This window comes from Passer domesticus, chromosome 1, assembly GCF_036417665.1.
Source record: "Passer domesticus isolate bPasDom1 chromosome 1, bPasDom1.hap1, whole genome shotgun sequence".
Taxonomy (NCBI): domain Eukaryota; kingdom Metazoa; phylum Chordata; class Aves; order Passeriformes; family Passeridae; genus Passer; species Passer domesticus.
The window spans coordinates 140,743,469-140,767,713 of record NC_087474.1 but is presented as its reverse complement, the minus strand read 5'-3'; the positions used below and the strand labels follow the sequence as shown (position 1 = coordinate 140,767,713).

General features: G+C 39.5%; 1 protein-coding gene across 7 annotated transcripts in view; it reads right to left on the bottom strand.

Annotated features, from left to right (window-relative positions):
- Positions 1-24,245, bottom strand: part of GRHL2 (grainyhead like transcription factor 2) — a 63,352-nt gene that overhangs the window by 24,530 nt on the left and 14,577 nt on the right. For 6 of the 7 annotated variants that reach the window (XM_064393394.1, XM_064393368.1, XM_064393377.1 and 3 more), the window contains 7 exons: positions 23,139-23,206; positions 21,190-21,574; positions 18,688-18,740; positions 16,172-16,328; positions 14,059-14,170; positions 8,933-9,027; positions 106-264 (listed from right to left, as the gene is read on the bottom strand). In XM_064393394.1, coding sequence (XP_064249464.1) covers positions 106-264; positions 8,933-9,027; positions 14,059-14,170; positions 16,172-16,328; positions 18,688-18,740; positions 21,190-21,574; positions 23,139-23,206 — 1,029 coding nt within the window. The remainder of the gene's footprint in view (positions 1-105; positions 265-8,932; positions 9,028-14,058; positions 14,171-16,171; positions 16,329-18,687; positions 18,741-21,189; positions 21,575-23,138; positions 23,207-24,245) is intronic. The other variant, XM_064393387.1, reaches the window with a different exon arrangement.

Here is a 24,245-nt window from a genome sequence, read left to right as displayed (position 1 = left end):
TTCTTTAAGGAAAGAATCAGCATTTAATTAGGTCTAAAATACAGCAACAATAAACTGCCTAACAAGATTCCTCCTTCATCCATGGTAACTGTGCTTTGCACTTACCTTGTCACAAAAAACCTTGATCTGGCAGTAGGCTCGGTGGATAGGTTTATTGCTGCGGTTGTTGTAGCTGTAAGTATCGATCTGAATCATCAAAGGAAGCCCTTTTACTCCTTTTTGTGAGGAGAAGTCTGTGCTCAAGCAATTCACTGTGATGAAAATCTGTGTGCCAGAGAGATTACTTTTTAAAATGTGGTGCAAACAACAATTAAACCTCCAGAAATACATGACAAGTAATGGGAAAATAAAAAGGTTTTAATTCAGCTATGATGCACACTCTGGCAATTGACACATTTATCCTCCACTTCTGTCCAGCAAAAACACTCCCATCCTGGGAAGAACAAACTTGAAAGCCATATATTGGTGTTTCAGTTTGGATCAGCAGCTCACATTTGACGTGAATCATTTGGTTCTCTCAACTTATTGCACTTTGGTTCACACCAGAGCTCAGAATACATGAACTGGATTCTTTTTGGAAGAGCCAGACCAGGAAAGATATATTCCAGAAGCACTCAGATACTCCAGCTGCTCACAGTTGCTTAATTCATGGGAACTAACTACAGATAATCTGAGATAAAATCTCCTAAAACGTGCCTTATGTGGATGTCAGGTCTTTAGCCCTTACTTGTTCCACTCTACAACCCTGTTCTGCATGTTTGCACTATTTGTTGATACAGATCATCTTGCTTCACCCTTTCCAGCTGCCTTAGGTATGGCCTGTTCATCTGACAGCTCATTCAAATTCAGTGGGACAAAGATAAACTCTACTCCTTTTCTTCTATTTTAAACATTTTCTTCACACTCTCATCGACACTACTGCTTTCTCCATCCCATCAATTGATACCCCTGTGTTTCACTTTAAGGGCCCTTCACAGTCTTTCCTCAGTTTTAAATATGCATCTCACCTGTCTTTCAAACTGGGAAGGAATTTTTCAAATACTAAAATACTACTCCCTTCCTCGTCTCAGAAGTTCTCTTTGTGGCACAGCATCCACATAACTTGACTGCATTCAGAGTCACAGAGTCGTCTGAGCTGGAAGGGACCCAGAAGCATCATTGGGCCCAGCTCTCAGTGGCCCAGTCAGGGATGGAATCCACAACCTCGGCATTAACCAACTGAGTTAGCAAATCCTCTGCTTGCCTGCTTCAGAAATCCATCCTTTGCTGTCCTTCTACAACAAAAACTTACAGCCTGATAGCCACTAATCATCTCCCTCTCATTAACTCAATTAGCACCATGTGACAAGGTGTGTGTCATCTGTACAGGACCTGGGAGGAGGGTCTCCCACCAAAAAAAAATTTCCAAGGACTATTCTGATGTAAAGCAAACATTATGAACTGAAATACCACCAATAGCTTTCAGTCAGAATGGCATTCATAAAACTCAAGAGAAGAAACTAGATTAAAAATCTAATTTTCAACCCAATGAGGAATATGTGCATTACATAATAATTTGGGGCAATTGTGTATCAACCTGATTCTACTTTTCACTTGCCCTTAGTTTAAGAAGCAACAACGAAACACCAAAGAAAATAAAACTCCAAAAGTGTGAACCAAGGAAAAGGACTGAGAACACTAGCAGTACATACTCCTGAACCAGGAGGATGTGAAACCTGCTCCAGAAGAATAAGGACACTCAGCAAAGAAGAGATCTCAAACTGGTCTCTCAAGCACACCTGGATGCACACCTCACCGGGCAGAGGGGAGGGCAGCAGGCCCCCGGGGTCTGGGAGGACTCCTGAAGGAAGAGCATGAAGGACATCCCCCCTCCTTCCCCTCCATTCCACAAACAGGGAAAATAAACCAACAGTGTGAGTAACCAGAATGCAACATCCCTAAGAATGCAACATCCCTAAGAAAGACAGCTGAAAATAAAGAAGGGCTCCAGCAGGGCTGGTGGGGGATACTTTACCCTCCTGGCAGAAGTTAACATTACAGTCAGGGTCTTTATGATGGAGCCAGAGCAGCTTGTTTGCCTGACTGAGCTAATGGCCCCTCCTCTCTGCTTCTGATTGTATCACAGAGCTGCATTTACAAATGAAATAGTTGAACTTTAACTGCGGAGAGAAGAGGGAGGCAGGGAAAGGCCCTAGGTGAAACTCTGATTTTGAAGCTGATAGTGTTATTTCTGTTTCAAATTACAAGTTGATCTCCTCCAGCTCCAAAGATAAGTGTAGACACAGCAAATGCACCTTTGAAAAATGACAGCCTGAATTTTCACTCGCCTTCAGAATCATTTATAGTGTCAGAGCAATGGTTTAAAGTGTGTGTGAACACACAGTAGTGGAACAAAGTCCAGCATAAAATAGAATCTGGTCTCTCTATATTTTAGCCCATACTTCTGCACAGGGAATTTCCAAAACGTACATTCAAATGTGAGAAGACATGCAGGCTTTACATCTACCTAGCAGTTTGTACTTCTTTCACCCTTGCTGCACACTCAGTTGAGAAGCAAAAAAGATCTTGTCCCACCTTAATCAACTACACACACTGCATCATCTCTTTCACTGCCTCCACAATCCCAGAGCAGAGTAGGAACGGCTGGGGAAGACAGACTTCATGGTGTCAAGAGTCCCCATACAGCAATAACAGATTATTCAGCATGAATAATAGATAGATGCTCTAAGACTCAATATCTTGTCCTGACACTGTAATACATCAGGTTCTCTGAGAAGCAATGACCGTACATTCATGCACATGACATGTACTACACTTTCTGTCATAACATTTGCACCTCACAGACAGACAGATGGATTCAAATTAACACAGATCATTGATACCAGGGAAACTTTCTGTCTCCATGCAATGTTCTGTTAGCCTTCCTGTAAAGCAACACGCTGACTTTGGATATGGAAAACAAAGGGGTGTATAGAGGGAAAGGGAAGAGGGCATAGGTTCTGTTATTTATTTTAGGGTTTTTCTTCTTTGTATGATTAAAGATTTGCACCAGTGCAGCAGGCTGCTGTGGTGAAGAGGACCTGAAGAAACACCTGGACAGTCCCCTTCTCTCTCCTCTGGTCTGACCAGAAACTACCTCTCTAAAGCAGTGATCTGCTCTGAGCAGCACTGATTTCAGCCATTTGTCCAACCACATCCTGCTTTGCCCTTTGCAACTCTCACCTTCCCTCTCTTTCCAGCTCCTGTTCATAATGCATGTACGCCCACTCTTGATGAGACAAGGGGCAAAACAACTCCATAGGCAGCCACAAAATGGAGTGCTATTCTACTTTTCTTAGAAGATACCCAGATTTAAGATCTCCTTTGCTGTGGTATTTTGCATAATAGAATTAACATGGTTAGAAAGTGTAAAGTTAAGTAGAAATTACAGTAGCAGGAAGAGAAATCACTGTCTCCCTCCCAAGCCCTGTCTACACTTGTCTTAGAACTGTATTAATAAAAGTTAGTATGATTGTACCCGAATTCAGATACAACTTTTTTTTTTTTCCTGTGCAAACTGGATTTTAGCAATGTTTTACTATCTGGAACACATTGTATAATTGTCATTATAGTGATGTCTTTTTTTTTTTTTAATGTCAGCATATCTTAGATTAGAGCAATTAATGGCAGAGTTCCACCCATCTAGTCTCCAGCTCAGGCATGTCATTGGCAATTAAATACTAATTTAGAGAAACATTTGGTGCTGAGAAAGTTTCACAAGTGACCCAAGATAACAACAGCTCTTCTATTTGTTATAGAGCACGTCTAGAAAAAGCACTCTATCTTTTGGGGACTACTCCTCCATGGTATAGCTGCTATTATGAGAACTACTGTTTGTTAAATACTGCAGCATAATTAGGGATGTAGAAGACACAAACACAGTAAGCTGCCTTAGGGGAAAGCAAGGCTCAGAAGTGCATTTCCCTTTTTATCATTTAATTCAGCCAACATGACTCTCGCTGTGGTCTCTCAGCTTATACACTAAAGGTCTACAGCTACAAAACTTCTAATATAAGCCTTTTATTACTATTTACATTTCTGGCTCCCATTGTCTCAGAAACTGCCAAGGGCAGAAGGGAGGCACAAAATAAGAAACTTAAAGCATTTTCTCTACTGAGTACTGGCAATACATAGAACCCTGGCGACGGGTCTCTTAAGTCTGTTTTAAAAGTTCCTCCCCCCAGACCCTAACAACAAGGAGTTAACTGACTCGTCTCTCAAATGACTAACATCAATCCCATCATTCCTCATATACACAGAAAGTGTGGGTTTATAGTTTCTCCTACCAGCCGTTACCTTATAAATCCCACACAAAGGTAAGACCTTTGTTTTATTTCAATACAAATGTCTCCAGCAAATGTTTACACTACTCTTTTGAAGCTTCCTCAACCCACACCACACCCCGGCAACTACATAAAAATGCCATTTGCTTTGAATCCCAGATGCATACTTACCAAGCCATTTGTATACACAGAATTTCAACATTATGTGCTACCACAGGTTAACTCTTCTCTAATATATACACGTGTGTGTGCATGTCTCACATCTATATATACACTCATATATATATGCACACTTGCACACACACACACGGTCTACTAAAGTAGCTGCCAAGTCTAATCCTACATAATTTCTTCTGCTAACTCCCCAAAAAGAAGCATTTTTTCCTTCAACCTTTACATTTTTAGAGTAGAGAAGATGTTAATTTCCTTCCTAATTAAATTAAATTTGATATAACTTGAGAAGGAAATTCATGATTAAGAAAAAAAAATCTTATACTAGTCAAAGCCTGTCCTAAGTATCACTAACAATGTTTAAGAAATATGGATTTGCCACAATACAAATTACTGCTAGAGATATTGCTGCTCTATAAGCTTGATTTTACCATTGTACCCACTGGAATTGGAGCTCACTTTGGCCCACAATATCCAAGAACCTAATCCTGCAAATCAGTCACTCTTTGAAAACAGCTTATTACTGTATGAGCCATGCCAAAACTCATTAAATAACTGGAAAGGTTCCCAGAGGCTTCAGCATACTTTGGATTAAAGATCTACATTTCAGTTAAATATAGCAGGGCAGTTATTGCACGCAAGTATACACAACAACTGTTCAGCACACAACTCCTGCACTCACTGAAATCATCTCACTCATCTGCCAGCACCTGCCTGAATAACACAGCCACAAACGTGTCTGTTTGTTGCATGTCCAAGTTGCAGTGCTTAGCAGAAATCTGCAAACTCTTGATATCACTGAAAACTGTTTGTCTCTTTAAGGTGACATTTTTTGTTAGCAGCTGCTCATTGAAGTAATATCCTTGATTTTAAGGCTAAAAATACTTTCCATAAAAATATACAATTAATTGTTTCAAAAGTAACACCGTCATAGCCAATTTAAATGTGCCAAGTACCTACCAGAGAGAAGTCATATCTCAAGGAGGTAGTATGGTTTACTACAAATATATTATTCATTGACCAAGAGAATTCTGTCTCTTTAACCATCTTTCTTGCAAACTAACTTCTGTCAGTGCTAACACTGCAAGCAGACAGATGAATGTCTATCATAAATGAAGCTGAGTCTGTTCAAGAGCCTCTACTAGAACTGTCCACTTGCCAGATGCTGCAGCAAAATCTTCTATAGGGCAGCAGTAAGGCAACTACATAGCTTCTAGCATATTATAAAGACACTTCTAAAAGATAGTTAAAAAGTCAGCCAGTTGTTGTTAATTGTTGTTTGTTTCCTCATCTTTTTTTAAAGAACTCCTTTAAAAGTACCAAACATAGCATTTATGTTCAACCAAAGGGAGACAATCACCTTACCCATAAATGTTACATATATATAACAGAATTAAATATGGGAGGGAAACAAAGATGGTTTGTACAAAACCGTTCTTCTCTTCCTACCCCTCCTCCTTTACAGCAATATTTTTGTCTTAAGAAAGCACTGAGTTTGACATGGCTATGGAGCCTTCCCCTCATTTCCCTGGATCCTGCTCTGAATCACAAGCCCCACAGTGACCTCTAGATAACAGCCCCAGCAGAAAAGGATCCTGTTCTAGAAAAGGGTAAGGATGTGCCAGGACTAACTTTCCTCTGCCAGAAGGCAAGGGAACTGCTGCTGTCAACCAGGCACAGCAGAGAGAACACTAGCAGAGTGGTGTTTCTGACTTTGGTGCTGTTTCCTTAGTCCACAGAAAGCAATAGTATGATTATTCCACCTCTTGACATGCACCGTACAAGATTGTATCCATTGACTTGTTCTGCCAAGCAGCAGTTGGAAGATGAGGCACGAAGCATGAGGTGTACTGGAGCCAAGAGCCCAGTTCCATTGACATTACTGGGAGAACACAGAGAGGCCTCTGCCTGTACTCTCTGGATTCCTGTTTATTCCACTAAGACCCAACACAAGATGCTGCCTTACCAGCCCTCAGCAGGCTTACTGGTAGCTGGCAGATTCTGACTGCTTTATACCCTCTTCCTGAAGGGCTGTGAGGGGAAGGCCTGCTCTGTCTGTGTGAGAGGAAAAGTCTGACTTCAAATGAGGAGAAATATGGCTTTAAATTAGCTGCCATCCACGTGGAGTAGGAAAGTGAGAAACCTGATGCTCAAGACAGATCATCTAAATGTGGGATTTAGTTTCACAGGAGGGAGAGGCAGATTTGGTTAGGTGATTTCTACTACTTCGGTTTGATTTTCTACATCACTCTACAGTATACTTCCAACAAGAAGTTTTTGTTTTTCTTTGCTTCTTCCAGGGCCAGCATAGTGCTTCATCACATCCCAACTCAGAGGCCCTGAAAAGAACTGTTGTGGGCTACTTTAGTCTGATGTGGAAAAAAAAAGGCTTTTGTGCCTCTGAAGGGGTTAAGTTTTAATCTTGAAATTGTGGTGAAAATGGAAAATAATACTGAACAGAAACAATGGAGGCAGTTGAAAGATCATCATTCAAAAAGCTTAGGAAAAGGGAGTCTGTAATTATGCCTTGAAATTCTTCATCTCCCATGGATGAGGTAATTGCTGGAGAAAAAACAGCCTTCAGTGACGTGCCTCAGAACCCACAGCTTTCCAACACCGCAGGGGCATCCTATGGGAATCCCCAGACCCAGTGCAACCAGTTATTGTACCACTTTCCAACAGGAGCAAGCATGTACACATACTTGTGTGTGGGGAGGGAAACACTGTAGTGCAGACAAGGTGATAAGCTTTCACGTACAATCTGATTTATGCTTGATAGCCAAATACTAAAGCATGTTATGAATCCTCTTTTATCAATACATTTACAGTTCAAGCTCCTAAGAGATCAGATATTTAATACCCCAAAATAAATACGCATAAGCCAATTTGCATTTTAATCACTATTTCCTGCAGAAATACAAGCAGCTTAAATCTCACTCCTAGCACTTTTTTAATCCAGAAGGAGTATTTATTTTAAAATCTTAGCTTGTTTTGTTTCCAGTGATCATTGCAAAAGTTGTGTTCATAATGTTCTGGCACCCAAGTCAAGAGCCAGGTGAATGGTGCGAGATTAGAAGAAAACGTCCACGGTTAATACTTGACATTAATGGATGTGACTTCCTTGTTCCTAGATCAAACACGGGTGTCTTGCTAAGTGTGGCTTGGGGCTGCAAATGCAAATGTCTGTCTTAGAGAACTGCCAGCCCTGGAACAAGACTGCCACGTTCTAGCCCTGGTAGTGCTTCTGTAAAGGTCCTCGAGGAAGACTGCTGTGTTGGAGATCCCAAATCGGTATTTGCTTGCACAGTGATCACACACACAACAGTCGCCTGTTGGGACTGCAGAGGAAAACCTACTGCTGTATTTCGAAATGGAAACACATAATAGGGAAATATCTGGGGCGGTGAAAATGTAATCACTGCATGAGTAAATACAGCACCATTAGCAACTGGGACAAGTACAACTCTGTTTATCAAGGCCTGCTTTTGAAAGAGCTGGGTGATTTTCAGAACTATTGCCTTTTCTTTTAAGATGTGCATCAGAGATTAAAATCCCTCTTACTATAAACAGCACCTTCAGTCAGGACAGTGTTAGTCCTACCACTCAGTGTTCAATACAAGTTCTCAGAGGACTCACTCTGAGGATGCAACCTCTCTAATGCTGCTGGAAATGCAGTGGGCAATTGTGCCTGAAGAGGTCTTTGTATTTGAAAGATTCACAGCTTTACTTAAATACTGGACATTTTGTGTTCAACATGAAAACAGTATCAGGAGTTTGCCGAGCTCAGTGTTTGCTGTTTATTAACTCTACATCCCCAAGAGTACTGCATTACCCCCACTCATTTTAAACAGCCTATTTCCCTTGTTTGCTTTCCGGGGGCCAACTTCTTCTTATAATTACCGGCAGTTTTTCATTTCTCCCACACTAGTCCATGCAGCTGAAGCACTCTGACAGCCTTTGTACAACCTTATCTGTAAGAAACTAGTTAAGGTGTTCTGCTGTCCTGGTTTATAGGTCCACTTAAGAGTCACATTCCTGAACGAAAACCCCATGCCTGAGGGTACTCGACCATTAAAAAAAAAAAAAGTTTAAAAAAAGCCTCAGTCCTCAAAAATACATTAATTCCAAATTGCAAAATGGTCTGTGTAACAATATAAAAAATAATGGCACCAACACAAGGGAAGGCATAGTCTAACTTACAGAATCTGGATTATTGGAGATGCTTAGAGTGTAGAAAGAAAGTTGATAACTTGGAGAAAGAAAAGACTCAGCTTGTGTCTTACACCTGGCTTTGCAAATAGGAAAAAAATCTTTTACTGTTTCTCAGGCTGGGCACCTACCAACAAGCCCTCTTATTTGTCAGAAAGGAGAGAAGTGGAACAGTGTCTAATGATGAATGGTGCTTATAAAGGGATGCCATCTGCATGGCTTTTCCTCACCTTTGCCTCCTCATTGACATCCCAAGTAAAGGACACAGCATTGAATGCAATTTCTTCAATATTCCCAATGGTATTAAAACTCTCCTTGTAATCAGCTGTAAGAAAAAAACAAGAGTCATGAAAAAAATTGAACTGTTTTACAACTCATAATGTTTTTTTGCTTCTTCAGCTGGGTTGTCTAGTGCATCAAAACCACCTCTTGTATAGTTTAGTTAATTATGAACAATCTTAATTGCAAAGAGGTAATATAATGCAACCTGAGTCTTATGCATAGTATATCACTAGCTAAAGTTCTTGCAAAATATTGTTGGCTCTCAAAAAGGAGTGTGACTCCACTGGCAATGAGACAGTGCATTCATTAGCTTGGCCAAAGAATGGCCAAAACTGGAAAATTAACTGAAAACTACTGAAGCATTTAAAGGGACTGTTCAAATCTTGATATTAAGAAAACACATAGTAAATCCTAAAGAAGCTTTCTAAAAGTCTAAGACCTATGACTGGAGGAAATCATCAGTGTGCATTCCAACTTTCCCAGGAATTACTGCACCGGATGCTGGATTAATATTTATATATTATTAAAAACAAAATTAAAAAACCCACAAAAATCCAAACCATCACAAATCCCCAAAAAGAACCAAAACCACAAAGATCCTTTTTCCAAAGTACGTGCACCACTAAAAGAGCAAACGAAGAAAAAAAAATTTTTAATTTGTCTGACTACAAAATCTGCACCTTCTCACTTCTTCCCCACGTGCTGTTATTATTATCATCAATAAACTAGCATTTTGGAAGGAATGCAAAGCAAAAGGAAGGAAGACTTAAAAGTTTACTAATCCTCCCCCAAAACAGTAAGGCTGGAAAACTATGTAAAACAGACAACTCCAAGTCCTCTTTATAATTGAAAAGAGGAACAAGCACTGCTTTTTCCTCACTTTGCTGGACAGTTTAACACCTTTTATTCCTTTTGATGACTTATTCCTTTTGAGATTAAGAGAGATACCTGGTAATAGCTGCTTGATTAAAGGAACTTCCAAATCGTTCACACTAATGGAATAACTCTCTCTGGGACAAACATTTCCTAAGAATTCCTCGAGGGTTGTAATTGGACTCAGTGCCAGAGGGCTGAGATTACACTCCGGATCTAAATTTTGCCCAAATCAGTGCTTCAGAAACATGGCGATTCTTAGCTTTGTAACCAGTTACAGAAAGAGGATGTTTTTGTATTTTGTTCGACACATAAATTACTCCAATATTCATTCCCCTTGCCTAAACTGTTGGTCTCTAAAAAATACTTTCTAGATAATAACTGCTTTAGAATAATTTATAACAAAAAACGTTACAAAAAAAGAATTATTTCATGTTTGAGACTGGCAATCAGTATACTTTTCTCTCATTTGAAACACAAGAATGCTGGCATCTCACTGGGCAAATAAATTTGTGTTCCTGGGACACATGAATGATTTTGGATACAGTAAAAAAGAATCACTTTAGACCACAGGAACAGCACGAGATATTTGGTGATGTAGCAAATTAACAAAGTGTTTGAGAGTGCAGGCAGGCTTTCATTCCCACCTTGAACGCAGATCTCCTTTTCAGCTGAAGTCATTGGCTTCACTATCTAAATTCAGTGTGGGGATGCAAATGAGAGGAACTAGAAGACACATAAGTAGTTTAATATGCATGTGCACACATCCACCCACCTCTTAAATTTATGATTCACCAGAAAGTGCCTCATGCAACTGACTGCTGCATATGGGCATGCTGTGTAGGTGCACTTTGGAAAGACATGAACAAGATGTCTGGTAAAGACACCTGTTTTCTTGTCTTAAAAGGCTGTCAGAACCTCACATTCCACCAACCCTTCCCTTCTCTCAACACATGCCTCTCCTTTAATTGCTATACACAAATCTCATGAGTGTCTATATGACACTGTTAAAAAGGAGAAGTGCATCCTATTCCCCTTAATTTACAGGCAAATAAAGAAGGATCCTCAGTTGATTAAGAAACCATTTACACCTCAGAATATTTGAAAGCTGTTAGAGTGACTACAACTTTTCCTCTTCTCCTGCTGTGAGTTATCAGAAAGAGAAAATCAGCATGTTCAATAAGCAAAAAATGGCTGCACAGGAATTATTTCCTCTTTTGTTACATAAATTGCATATTAAACAATAGCAAATTTTTAATGTTAAGCATTGATCATGCATTACATGTCATTGCATACTTTTGTATTGTGCACATAAATAATACAAACTATCCTGAAAAAAACAAGTGCAAGTTTCTGTGGAGCACAAAGCTTGCACACCTACTCTTTGTATTTGAACCTGTTCTAGTATGTCAAATTATTTTACTTATTTTAAATAATCAATATCCACTGTAATTAAGTATTGTATTCTTTATTCTAAATTATTTTAAAAGAAAAAGTTAGTGATCCAGTGTCACAGCACTGTGAAAATAAAGCTGTTTTCCCCCTGCCCCCCTTATTCCTCCTACAAAAAGTAAACATGCACCTTACTCCTTCTTCAGAAAAATCCATTACAGTACATAGCCTAAATTTTGGAAAATATCTTACTTTCTTGCTTAATAAGTGTCAAGCCTTCAGGTTTATTCCTCAAGTACTAAGGACTTTAATACATGTAAGTACATGCTTATCTTTATTAATATCAACACATCTTCAGACCTGTCACTGCACCTAATCCACTGAAGCATCCTTCCTCCCAGGAGGTGCACCAGCCAGTACACAAAACAAATTAAAGCAGTGACCCCTGTGTGTCTGGAGTGAAGGAGCAAGCCACTATTTCCTCTGATGTCCAGAATATAACTGCAGGCCAGAAAGCAGACAGACAGATCCCTGCCACAATGGAAAGCAGCACAAGCATAGTTCCCCTGTCCATCTGAGATCTCAACAGCTGGAACTGGAGTACCCCAAATTAATTTGATCCTCTGCCTGCTAAGGACCACATCATGCTCTAGATTAAAAGTGCATTTATAAACAATTAGAAAGGATTCACAGATGTTAAACATGCTACAAACATCAAATTAAAATAAGGGCAACATCTATGGAAGAGGTCATGAAGAGTTTTGGACACTTAATTTTCTTTTTTTACTACACAGGTCCTGGACATTAAGTATTTAGAGGATCCCTTCAGGGATCTGAATTTTTAACGTAAAGGGAAATCTTCATAGAGTCATTCAAAATAATTTTGCATGGAAGGGACCCCTGGAAATTATCTGATTCAAGCAGGCCCAACTTCAAATTTGGATTAAGTTGCTCAGTTAGATCATTTGATGATAAAATTAGAAGATTTTGCTAAATGCAGCTTGATACTTGGGAGCCATTCTGGCCTAATTAGCCAGACAGCCATGCCAAAGAAAATGTAATGTACTTCAGAAATACCATACTTGTAAGAGCTAATGCTATATTTCAGTTCTCAAGAAAACTCTACTGAGGAACATTAGGTCTTTTTTTTTTTTCTGAAAACTGAGGTGAACCATGCTCTTACAGCTCTTATATCTGACAAAAAGGGCTATATCAGTAAGTCTTACTACACTGTGCTTTGCTCATGTTTGCAGTGCAAATAAAAAATACACACCTCAGTATTCAAAAGTGCCTCAAAAGTCAGTGCAGAGCTATTTCACCTCAAACTAATGGAAAATTAAAAGACATTCACTCTAACACAGGTAAACACGCAGCTCATGCACAGCACTTATTTTGCAGAGCACTATTTTTCAGAATATGTACCATAAGTTAACTTGTTGGGGTAAGGCAACTGAAATGAATGTGCCAGGACACCACAAGTGCAGTGGAGTCAGAGGGTGCTGGCACTAGAGTGGAGCGAGCTGCTCAGCACATACTTTTCAAAGGTATGAGCACTACTACCACAAGCTTGTAGGGACTAGCACAAAAAAAACCCAAGCAGCCTTCAGAAAGAGATGTGACGTGGCCTATTTATTCTTTTAAGGTGTCATGATAAAAGTAATTTGTTCTGGGGTAGTAGTTTTACTGAGTTAGGTACCTGAATGGGCAAGAAGAGAAAATGGGGGCAAGGGGAAAAAGAATGAAGTTAATGAAACAGTTCAGACAAGAATAATGATGATAAGAGGCAGAGAGGACATTCTGGAAGAGCTGCTTGGACAAAATACACTTGACTTTAAGTAACCCCAGGCCTTAGTGGAAACTGGAGCATTTGAAAATCTACAGGCAGCACAGTGATTACCACCACGAGGGGACAGATTCCCTGATCACCCAGTTCAATCGCCCCCTGAATCGTCCCAATGTTCTCTGCAAGTAACCCTGCTTTGGTTTAGCCCCCCTCTCTGCCCCCTCTCATTCCTGCCATTCAATGGTTTGGTTCCCTCAGGCGGTCAAAACAAGATCGACTTTGTCTGCTTTGGTCTTGCCGACTCCTTTGACTGGAATCCGTGCAGATGGGTGCATGTGTAAACTGCACGTGGGAGGGGAGAAACGCTTGATGTCTAGACACTGCCACTGCCTACAATTTCAGGCTCCTTGGCAGCAAGTACGTGTTCTTCCTCTGCTAAAATCTCCCGAGCGCGCAGACAGGACAGCTGGGGCTGGAATGGGCTAGTAAATACTTTAGATGGGATGAACGGCAAACAGGTCTCTCAGGATAGCACACCAGTTTGCCTCTCCCTCAGTGCTGACACTGACAAGACTCAAACCCTAGGGGTGTAGGAATCCTGCACGCTCCTTTGCAGTCACCACAATGATGACATCTGCACTCTCAGGCTGCAATTCCACATCAATTGGCTAACATAACTGTTGCAGGATCAAAGACTGGATCGCCCTTTGAAAAAATAAAGGGAACAGATACTCTGCCACACCTGAGGAGGAGGTGCAGACCTTGATTTCCCAGAAGGAGGTACACCACTAAATACACATGCAAGGGGCAGCTCTTCTGTGCAAATACTGAGAACCATTCTTTCTGCATGGTCCCTACCCAGCTCCATAGACCCCATAGTCCTAGCAGGAATGAGCCATTGCTAAAACCTCTGGTACAAGCCAAGAAGCCATTGCCAATATATTCCACCACATTCCTGTGCAAGGCACCAGGGCTTTCCATATCTGAAATCTTCCCTGAAACATCTGGAGATGTTCTTACACTCACCAATGTCAAGGACTCTCTGTTTAGCTGTGTGCTGCCGGGAATGCCAGTACTTCCAATATTTCAGCTGCTCATCTCTGTTCTTATCCTCACTGAAAACAACCATGACCACACTCTATGAAAAACAACACCAGAGCCACATTAGTTAAAATAATTAATAGTCAGGAACACAAAAATTAAAATCTCCATATGCCTCTAATTCTGATCCAACCACTCTCACAGTACTTTGGTTGTAGAAGACTGGGTTTTAAGCGGTCCACTACTACAGTGTACTTAAAGACTCAGGACAAAAAAAAGTAGCTGTAAAATAATGCAAGGCCCAGGATTATGTTATTGACAGTCCAAATAAAAATTAATCATATTCTTAGTTTTAAAAAGTCACCTTCACTGGCTAAAGGTAATACATTTTCAATTTAGTACACATAAATACACTTTTTGGGAGTAGGACTCTTGTATATATATGTGTTTAATGACAAATTCAGTGTAACTGTTTATGGATTTTTGCTGAGGTTTTCAATTCACGTTCTGAATTTGCTTTGTTAAATTGTGATTCAAAGGAAACAGATTGAATTTTTATGCAAAATTTTACACAAGCAATATAGGCTTTTTGAATAAGCCCTGCTGTAGGCAAGCAAAACAATACAAAACAATGGAAGAATAATCATACCAATTAAAATCAAGTGAAAATAAACCAGAGAAAAAAAAATCTTCACTTTTAAATGTTCTGTTTTATTTTCACCCTGAAACACTAAGCACAAAAAAATCACTATCAAGCTGCTTTATAAGCCAGGGAGGTAGATTACAATTGATTCATCATCTGGTCCCTCCACAACCCTTCATGCACTCTGTGACCTTGTGCATTCCACCTATAAAAGGTGAACCCGTCACCAGATCTTCCTCTCCATGAGCACGAGGCAGTACACACCGTGGAGGAGTCCTGGGTTGTGCCTGTATGTACTGGGTGGGCACCAGGTGTGTGTGGCTGGCCAGTGATGCCCCAACCAGAACTGGCCATGCAGCTTTTCCACCAAGGACACCACTAATGTTTTTGTGAACCACTTACAGGGAAGTTGTAGAGGTTTAATACCTTCAAAACCTCTTGCCCCTCTGATAGCTTTGGATGGAATTGACAATAAATTCAACAGTCACTTGAGGAGAGCCCTGACAAACAGAACATGATTGTGAAAGTTGCACACAGTTTCACAATCTTCTGTCAATTACATCCTCCAGAAGGATGCAATCTCACCTCTCCTTTATAATTTCCACCCTTCTGCTTCCACAGCTTCAAAACTCATGTGGCAGTGCACTGAACCAGGTACATGAGGACTGGTTTTCAGTCAGACCAGTGACCTCCTGCCTCCTGTTTCAGCTCTACAAGCGCTACAGCTGGAACCACAAAATGGGAAGGAATGGGTGGAGGGAAAGAAATTGTTCAGCAACAGAGATGTCTTATACTGGATTCAGCCAAGAGCTTAATGTCCTAAGGAAACCAGGCTAAAAATTAACTGCTAATTCAGGTTTCCAAATCATTGCCTCTGTTTAGGAAGAGTCTCTCTAAACTTCACGTATGATAGAAACATATAGGTTGTTGTCTGCTTCACTGCTCACATTGACTTTCATTGGTTTCTTTGACTAAAGTCACAACATTTTTAGAGAGCTTCATGTATTCGGATGGAAACATTTTTGCAGCCTCATACATATGCAGCACTGCCAGCTTCAGGGTAAAATTTACAGGGCTCATTGTTCATTCCAAGGTTACTGGGTTAGGATTTATGAACTCAAAAACATTACCAAGGAAATCAGGAGGCCCATTCACCAGGTAGATGTTGCTGAATACACCAGCTACAGTTCTATGCATAGAATCTAAGACGCAAACAATTCGTTTTGTTACACTTCTGGGTGAATGTCAAGTGAAAGCTCACACTTATAAAATGAAAATTATTTAAAATTTATGTCACAAAGGATGGATCCAACTCTTCATGTTTTCTCTGAAATGCACTGCAAAGCAGCTGATTAAGTGCTCCAGTGAGAAAAAACTTAAATTAAAAGCCAATCAACCACAACCATATCTATCTGCAGAGCTACATTCCCATCTAGGACAGAAATGGGACTATACCCTGACTTTGCTGATGGGATGCCGGAAGCATTTGTTGTCACCGGTCTCACTCAGGGTGATGGCGTAGAACTGTCCCTTGTTCAAGTAGGTCATGGGTCCTTCCCCTTGCTTTTGACGCAGAGACTTGGTAGCTTCTAGCGTATACTGAAAAGTGCTGCTGAAAAGACAAGGAGAGAAACTCCCACAAAATCCATATCACTTTCCCCTTTTCTCTTTTATTATGTAATTATTGCATTGAATAAAGCCTAAGATGGTAACAACAAAATTCCAGGAAATTGTCACATGGCAATTTAAAATTGCAATTTTCTTTTTTTGATTTCATCAGATCCCGCAATCAAGCGTAAAACTACCTGGACTGTAAGTTTCTTGGATCAAAGGCTAGATCTGTACTATCTCTGAAAGGAACCATTATGAATTATGAGACTGTGTACCTCACAGTGAGAATGTCGGTTACCAAGAGGGGATTCAGTATGATTTGCAGGAAATCATCATCAACTCCACAGACATTTAAACTCCGAAGAAAGTTGCAGGAAGATAAATAAATAAATAGTTTTTTAAAAGCCCAACCAGAATAAAACATGTTACAAAAGATGGACACAGAGAATGAAAAGTCCAACTGCTACTTTCAGCACAGTTCAAAGAAGGAATACGAAGAGAATGGACAGTAAGTTCATTTGTTTAAGACAACAGCAAATCAAGGTTTTTATAAGCTTTCTTTTCAAAATTAGTCACACTGAATGAAGTGCCTACGTTTGGCTTTATCTTCAATCAAGCAACCTCTGTTTAGAAAAATGTCAGGGAAAAACAGTTAGCTCTTGTGTTGAAATTTTAGATCTTAAAAAGACCCTCCTTCACAGAAGAACTTTCCAACTTCAAAGCACTTCTCAAACCATGAAAAGTTAAGGCTCCATTAACTAGTGAACTGTTAGCTGGAAACAATTCTCACTGAACCCCTTCAGCCACCACCTCCAATAATGGGCTTGAACAATAATCCAATACAAATTATGCCTGCAGCTCCTCACATTCTCTTACATTAAAATAATGTTGATTTTGTAAAAAAAAAAAAATTCAAACTGCACAGGAACCTTAATGCAAAGTCCTGGTGAACTGAAGATACAGTGGAAGCATTTTCACAAAGGTTCTGACTCAGCAAAGTATTTAAGCAGTGCCAGAGCAGAATCAACAGGAGGAATATGTTGGTCCAAAACAACAGTGTATCCCTAACTTTCTAATTCAAGCAAATACTCTAGAGCATCAAAGTACTGCCATAGCAATATAGAAATAAAGGGAAAACAAAAGATATTTTAACTATCCAATGCACTTGGCCAATTTTGGAGCCTCTGTGTAGTACCATTTCAGGATTTTCTTCTTGTTTCCAGTTGGCAAGCAAAGCAGGAGAATTACTCTCACTCTTAAAGCTTATTGCAGTCACTCAATTATTATAATACTATTATGAACCTCACCATGAGTCTCAACTAAACCCCTGTGTAGTCACTAACAGATCTTCTAGCAAGCTTCCAGTTACTTGCATATTCACCACTTCTTTTTTCAATCTGAAATTTTCATTTTTGAGCCTTCCACTTCCAAGTAAACTAAATACATCTTTCCTGGGAGTTTTCTTAATATGCATTCACAGGTTTCATTCTTAATGTAACCTGGGCCGTAGCATGAAAGACTTAAATGTGTGAGAATTGTTAACAATACCAATGCTTCAGGATTCAATTTTACAGATATTCAGTATCGTAAGTGAGCAGCCTTTGCTAAATATCAGTTTCATATCTTCTGTCTATATAATGATTCAGTTCTGAGCTCACTGCAGTTAATGATTGTTTTAACATTCTTCAGAAAAATATCAAGCTGTAAGGAACCTTCAGCACACTCAGAGCCATATGCCTAATCCACAAAAACTATGTAGGCATGTTCCTGAGTCTAAAGTGAGAGTAAACTCTCAGATATAAACAGAACCATTCACAAGTATGAAATAAAGCATCAGTTTAAAATCTTTAGTGATTACAGTCTTTCCTAGACAAAGGGACTCTGCAGTGTTTGCCCATGCTACATGCACATTCTTCTGTGCTTAGGCGGAACAGTATTCTTTTCAAACTTTAATTTTTGAAGCTTTTTCTTGAAGCTTTTGAACTGTCCTGGACATTTGACTTGTGCATTCTGCCATCCTGAAAAGATTTTTCATGATCTGGTTGTCAAAGCTATATGCTTTATCTGGGGAACCAACTTCTCAACAGCTTTCATCTTACATATCTTGGGCAGGGAGCTTCAGAGGAATTACGAGTTTAAAGCAATGCTGAGGGAAGGCAACAGATGAAGATATAAACTGGCCAGATCCAAGAGCTAACATGAGCAGGAGAGTAAGGGCAGAATGATGCTTGGCAGCATCAAGGGAGCCCTGCAGGTACCCCAGCGGGGAGAAAGGAAGGGTGGGAAATGGACACAGGCAGCTACTCCTCAATACATTCCTGCCTGATGCCAGTCGACACACTGCAAAACTTATGCCATACCTTGTTTGTTCATAAATATATTCTTCAGCCCCCACTGACACACTCCGATACTTCTGAAAAATAAGACCAATTAAATACTGTTTGATAAAATCAAAATGCAAATACCAACAAAAGTGCAGCTATGTTTATTTAAAGATAACTCAGAAGAAACTATCAACCATTTAAAACTCAAAATAGCTAAAGATTGGAATGGATATTAATAAGCTAGTCACATTTTATATGAAGGTTAGAGATTGACATTGTAAAAAACATACAATTTACTTACCTAACTTCAAAGAATGAGTATGAATTTGTTTATACTATAAAGAACCAACAAACTAAGCACAGTTAAACAAAAATAAAAATTAAAGGGATGAGAACAGCATATTTGTAATTGTTAAAACTGTTACCAAAGAACACAGCAAGCGACTGACCAGTGTCCACAAGGACCTATAAAAACTCAGCACTCCTTCAGTACAACACAACTAAGTCATTTCATAAATGCTTTGAAACCATCCCTAAATTTGTATGTATAATGTGTTTGAAAATTAAGTATTAGAACAAATCCAAATCAAATCATTCTCACCAGTATTTAGGAAATACTTTGCAAGCACTTGTGAAAACTAGTAAGAACAACTGCCTTCCCATTTCTAAACACTAACTTTGCCTAAGTTTCTTTTGGTATGTTTTGACATTTTACCTTATGGTTTCCCCACACCTGCTCCATCCAGCTGTGCCTACACAACAGCGGCTGGAGGAGCAGTCAGAGCACAGCCAGGCTAAGCACATCCTGGGGTTTGGGCAGCTGAGAAAAACAAAGGGACAGGCTCAGTGCTGAGTGAGTCTGCAGCAGGGTGGCAAAGCTCTGACTGCTCCCATGCCACATGCAAGTGAACACTTGGGGCTAGAAGGCCACCAAATAAAGTTAATTGTCCAGTGTCCCTTGTAGAATTATTAGGAGAGGTGAAGATGGAGAGGAGTGAGTGCACTTAGAAAACCACTCCACCCACTTTTGGCAAGCGGATTTGAACTGATTCTGTCTCCACAGACTGCACAGAAATCCTAGATGGCAAGTACTGCACACTGTTAGTAACCAATCATTTTAAAAACATGTAACAATATATTACAAAAACATGTAACAAAGTTACTATAACACAGACTTTGGGATGCAAAGCCAAGGTACAGATGTAAAGTTCCCTTTTACGTCCAAATTTAACAAGTTTGCATGTTTGACAGCTCTCTGCACAGGGCAGATGGACTGTTTGGGAACCTCTCAGCAGCATGTCCCAGAACAAACCAATAGAATGGAATCACTTTGCTGCAGCACTCGAGGGAAAGCCATGAATATGGCACCATAAGAGCCATTTACCAGTTAACACATAAAAACTGCCAAACTAATATTATTTGATAATGAAGAGCAGTGTTTCTAATCCAAGGTTTGATCCTACTGATTTTACAGCAGGAAGCTAGATTTCTTCATTATTTACTCATTTAGTTGACCTACACGTGTTCTATATCTGGAAACAGATTTCACCTCCAGACAGCCTGGATCTGTGCTGCTCATGGAGACAATGTACTTGTCTATAATACACAAACACACAGTAAATTTCTCATATACTAAATCAGGACAGTTCAGCCTTAATGTAGCTTGCCTTGTACTTTTGTTATGTTTACAATTTTATAGAGTTGGGAGGAGAAAAACCCTAGGGGAGTTTTACCATCTAATATCTCTAATTATTTGCAGAGGTACTGTCAGCTTTAAATTGTCTTTACTTTTCTATGATTCCAGCTTGTTTGCCTTATTCTGCAGCAGGCAAAAGCAGCCAGAGGGTACTCACCATATTTTAGCTGACTGTAAAATTACTTTGACTGTAGCATAGCTGTAAAATAGTTAGAAGGAGCTCTCCTTGCCTTTTTTTCTCCTCTTTCCTGTACATATACACGCAGTTGTTCCTTGCCTGTTAAATTCTCTGTTCCCTCTATTAGTCTAATTTTGCTACTTTTTCTCACTTGCTTGTGTTGCAGAATAGAGCTTAGTGCAACAAACAGCTTCTGAATAAATTACTTGGGTTTATCCAGCAGCAGAGGCTGTTGCTACTCATTTGCATTTTCAAAAGAACATCTAGAATTTCCCTGTTACAAAGTGGCTATTTCTTACTATTCTGAAGGCAGATCTTGTTAATGGTAAATAAATCTTCTTTCAGAATAACAACTATCTTCTACTTGACACAATATCCCCAAAGACAAAAAAAAATCAGTATTTATTATTCTCAGAATTTTCAATAACCATCTTTAAAATTGTCTTCTGAAATGCCTCATGATGCTCCCCTTTAATCAGAGTACAGACTAATGGAAACACAGCAAGGAGTAGAAATTAATTTGTTGAAACAAGCATCACTATTCTTCTAATGGCTCTTGTGGACAGTTCAAATCTCCTTATCTTGTTTACAAGCTCAAATATCCTTATCTTGTTTACAGCTTTTTATTGCATTCTTAGATGCTAATTTGAGGTGAAAAACTTACTTCTGTTCCTCCATCTTTGAAGGTGTCGCTGTAGGTGCTGTCAGGAGTACTACGCTGATCATCTTTAAGATAATTTGTGTGGGGAGCAATGTTGGACACTTCATATTGTTCAAAGATAACACCTCGGTGCTCCTCATTTTCTCCTCTTGCATAGTGTGTTTGTGGGGTCATAAAAACAGGAGTGAATTCTTCTGCTTTAACCACAGTCACTGCAGACCCTGTGATGGGTGTTGAGCTCCCAGACACATTTGTGTTGTATTCCCTTTTGGATGACTCCAAAGGATCCTGGTTCAAGGAAAGGTTAACTGGCACTGTCTTCAGGACTTGCACACGGTTCTCTCCCCCACTTAAGTTATTCTGAGCTTCCGTGGTATTAAGACAATTTCTGTGAGACAAAACCAAAAAATATTATGAACTGTCCTGATAGAGGAAATCTCCTCCTTAAATAGCTTAATGGTCTTAGATGTCAAGGAAGAAGATTTTTCAATTCTGATAAGCCACTGCCATAAGAAGTAATACATTAACAAATACTAGGCAAAAGAAATTGTGAGGCAAGCAGAGAGGTGCAGAGCTCTTTAATAAATGGGGAAAGGTAATACATTTGATTTTATTTGTTACAATAAATTCTGGGTATTTAGGGTTGCTCTTGCCTTAGCTTATAATTTGGATGCAAAATCAATCCAGCAGTACAACAGCATTAGACACAAAATAAGAATAAAGAATAAGGCAGGGCATTGATTACTCGCAGTAGATATTTTGCACATAAAATAGGCAGAATATCAACAGCAAAATTCATATGCAGATGGCATGCTCTTTCAGACTGTTGACAGGCCACTGCTGTTTGCTTAACTCTGGTAGCAATGCTGTTCTAAAAGAGCAAGCCCAGGAATTCCATTGTAGCAGAGTAGATCAGTAACTATAGCGGCTGCAAGGTAACCTCAGCAGCATTCCCACATCTACCCACAGTTGCTGTTGAAAGCAATCTGATTGCTGATAGTAGTTACACTGACATAAAATTGTTAACTCATAGAACTTTCAGTAGGTGTAACATTGCTTTGTTTTCAACCCAGGAGAAATGCTCTGACACTACCCAGTGCCCAGTTCCTCTCTCTTGGCTTTCCACTGAAGGCCAGATTTGTCAATTACACTCAATTTAGGAACCAAACATCAGGAATTTCTCTGGTGTTTGTAGAAGAAAAACTGTCCAAAAAACATTTCATATCCTATTTTGAAACAGTAAGTTTATACTATTGCCTATTGAAACAATCACCTTATGAACAGCTAGTGGAGACCATCTAAGGCTGTCACAAATTAGCTACATTGAAATAAACCTTGCATAGCTCATCTCAGTCATAATTTTATATGGGGATACCTTCCAGTATGTAAAAACTCCTTTGTTTCTACAAAAATATACACTCTTTCTTTTCTGCAGCTCTTAATAGTGGGAAGCAGCATCCTGTGACTCAAGTAACTTTTAGCCTACAGAGAAAAGCTGAAATCTGAGAGGAGTGAGAAAAACATTCTAAGCAAATGATTTTAAGAGTTACTTTATTTGCTGGGCAGATCCTAAATTATGTTAAATACGACTCTATAAATGAGATTACTGAGGCCAAACTACTCACTTTTTGCCCTACAACAAGAAAATAAAGAAAAACAGCCAATAGCCAACTGTCAAGATAATCTGATTTTACTAATCTCAGCAGCAGCAGCAAAACACCACCAAACACAAACAAGGAGTGAAACTCTCAGCTACCTCCCAAACTGCATGTTTGAGAATACTATCCATTTTTTCTAATCAATTGAAAGTAAAAAGGAGTAAAATGTGCTTCCCAAAACAGCCTTCATTCTTTTAACTTTTGAAAGAAAACCATAAACCCCTCAGGCTCTCAGAGTTCATAACTGATCAACACTTTCAGTAGCTGGGTGTATGATTTTGAATAATACTATACCTTTTATCTTGGTCTTCTTGATTATCACTCACTTTGTTAACAGACAACAGCCTTTTATCTCTGGGAACCTGAGAACAACACCAGGCATGGGGTCAGGTAAATGCAACTGTCAGGCATTTGCAGCTTCAGACTGCTCTACTGCAACAGCTAGAAAAATGTAACTCTGTCAGTGTTGTCTAGTTCACAGATGCCAGGAGCTGTTTTTCTTTGGGAGGCTGACTGTGAACAGAAAGAAAATTTCCAAAGACAAAAAACATAGGAATTGTTTTCTCTTCTAGTTTTTCAGCACACCAGTCAGGAGCAAAGCACTCTTCTTTATGTCCTATCTTTTGAATATCAAGCTAGGCCAAGCTATCTCAAAATCAAATCTCATATTATTCCAAAAACACACACACACTCTCCACTGAATAAAACAAGAGAAGGAAGATACCATGCTTTGATGAGCTCTGCATGGAGACCATTTTACCTCAGACAAAAAAGGCTTTTCAATTAAACTGTAAGCACCAGGTAAGTCCTCCTGTTAGAGAGAAGCCTGGAGAGTGCAGGAGTCACACTTTGAAAAAGTTTGTGGATCTTTCCCTTTCTTAGTATGGGGACAGGTTAGGGCATGCTGGTATGTCATCAGAAACACTTCTGCTTTGCTGATTGCATCAATAGCTATGAGAGGTAAAAACCCAGTCAAATCTGGCCCCTTGACAGACTCAGAATTGACATCAAGTGAGTTTAAAGATTTGTATTCCTACCCACCAGTGTCCTGACACCAGCACAGATATGAAATCACCAAGTGAAAAGTTGCTGCCATGACCATATTTTTCTTTTCTTGCTGAGCCATTAATTTGGGAGCTCAAACATCTAATCTATCTTTTGCACAAGACATATCCACTCCATCCCAGCAATTAACCCAGGATTAAAGAGCAAGAATAGACCTAAGAATGGGCTAAAGCTGCGCTTTTTACTTTTAAATATTTTACTTGTTTTAAAGAAACATCAGAAAAATATCTGACTTTAGAGGAAAAACAGTATTACAGGGCATTCCAGTAGCCAGCGATAACATCAACAATAACTGCAAGACAGCAGCACAGTCAAGAGTTCTGTCCAGAGCCGCTC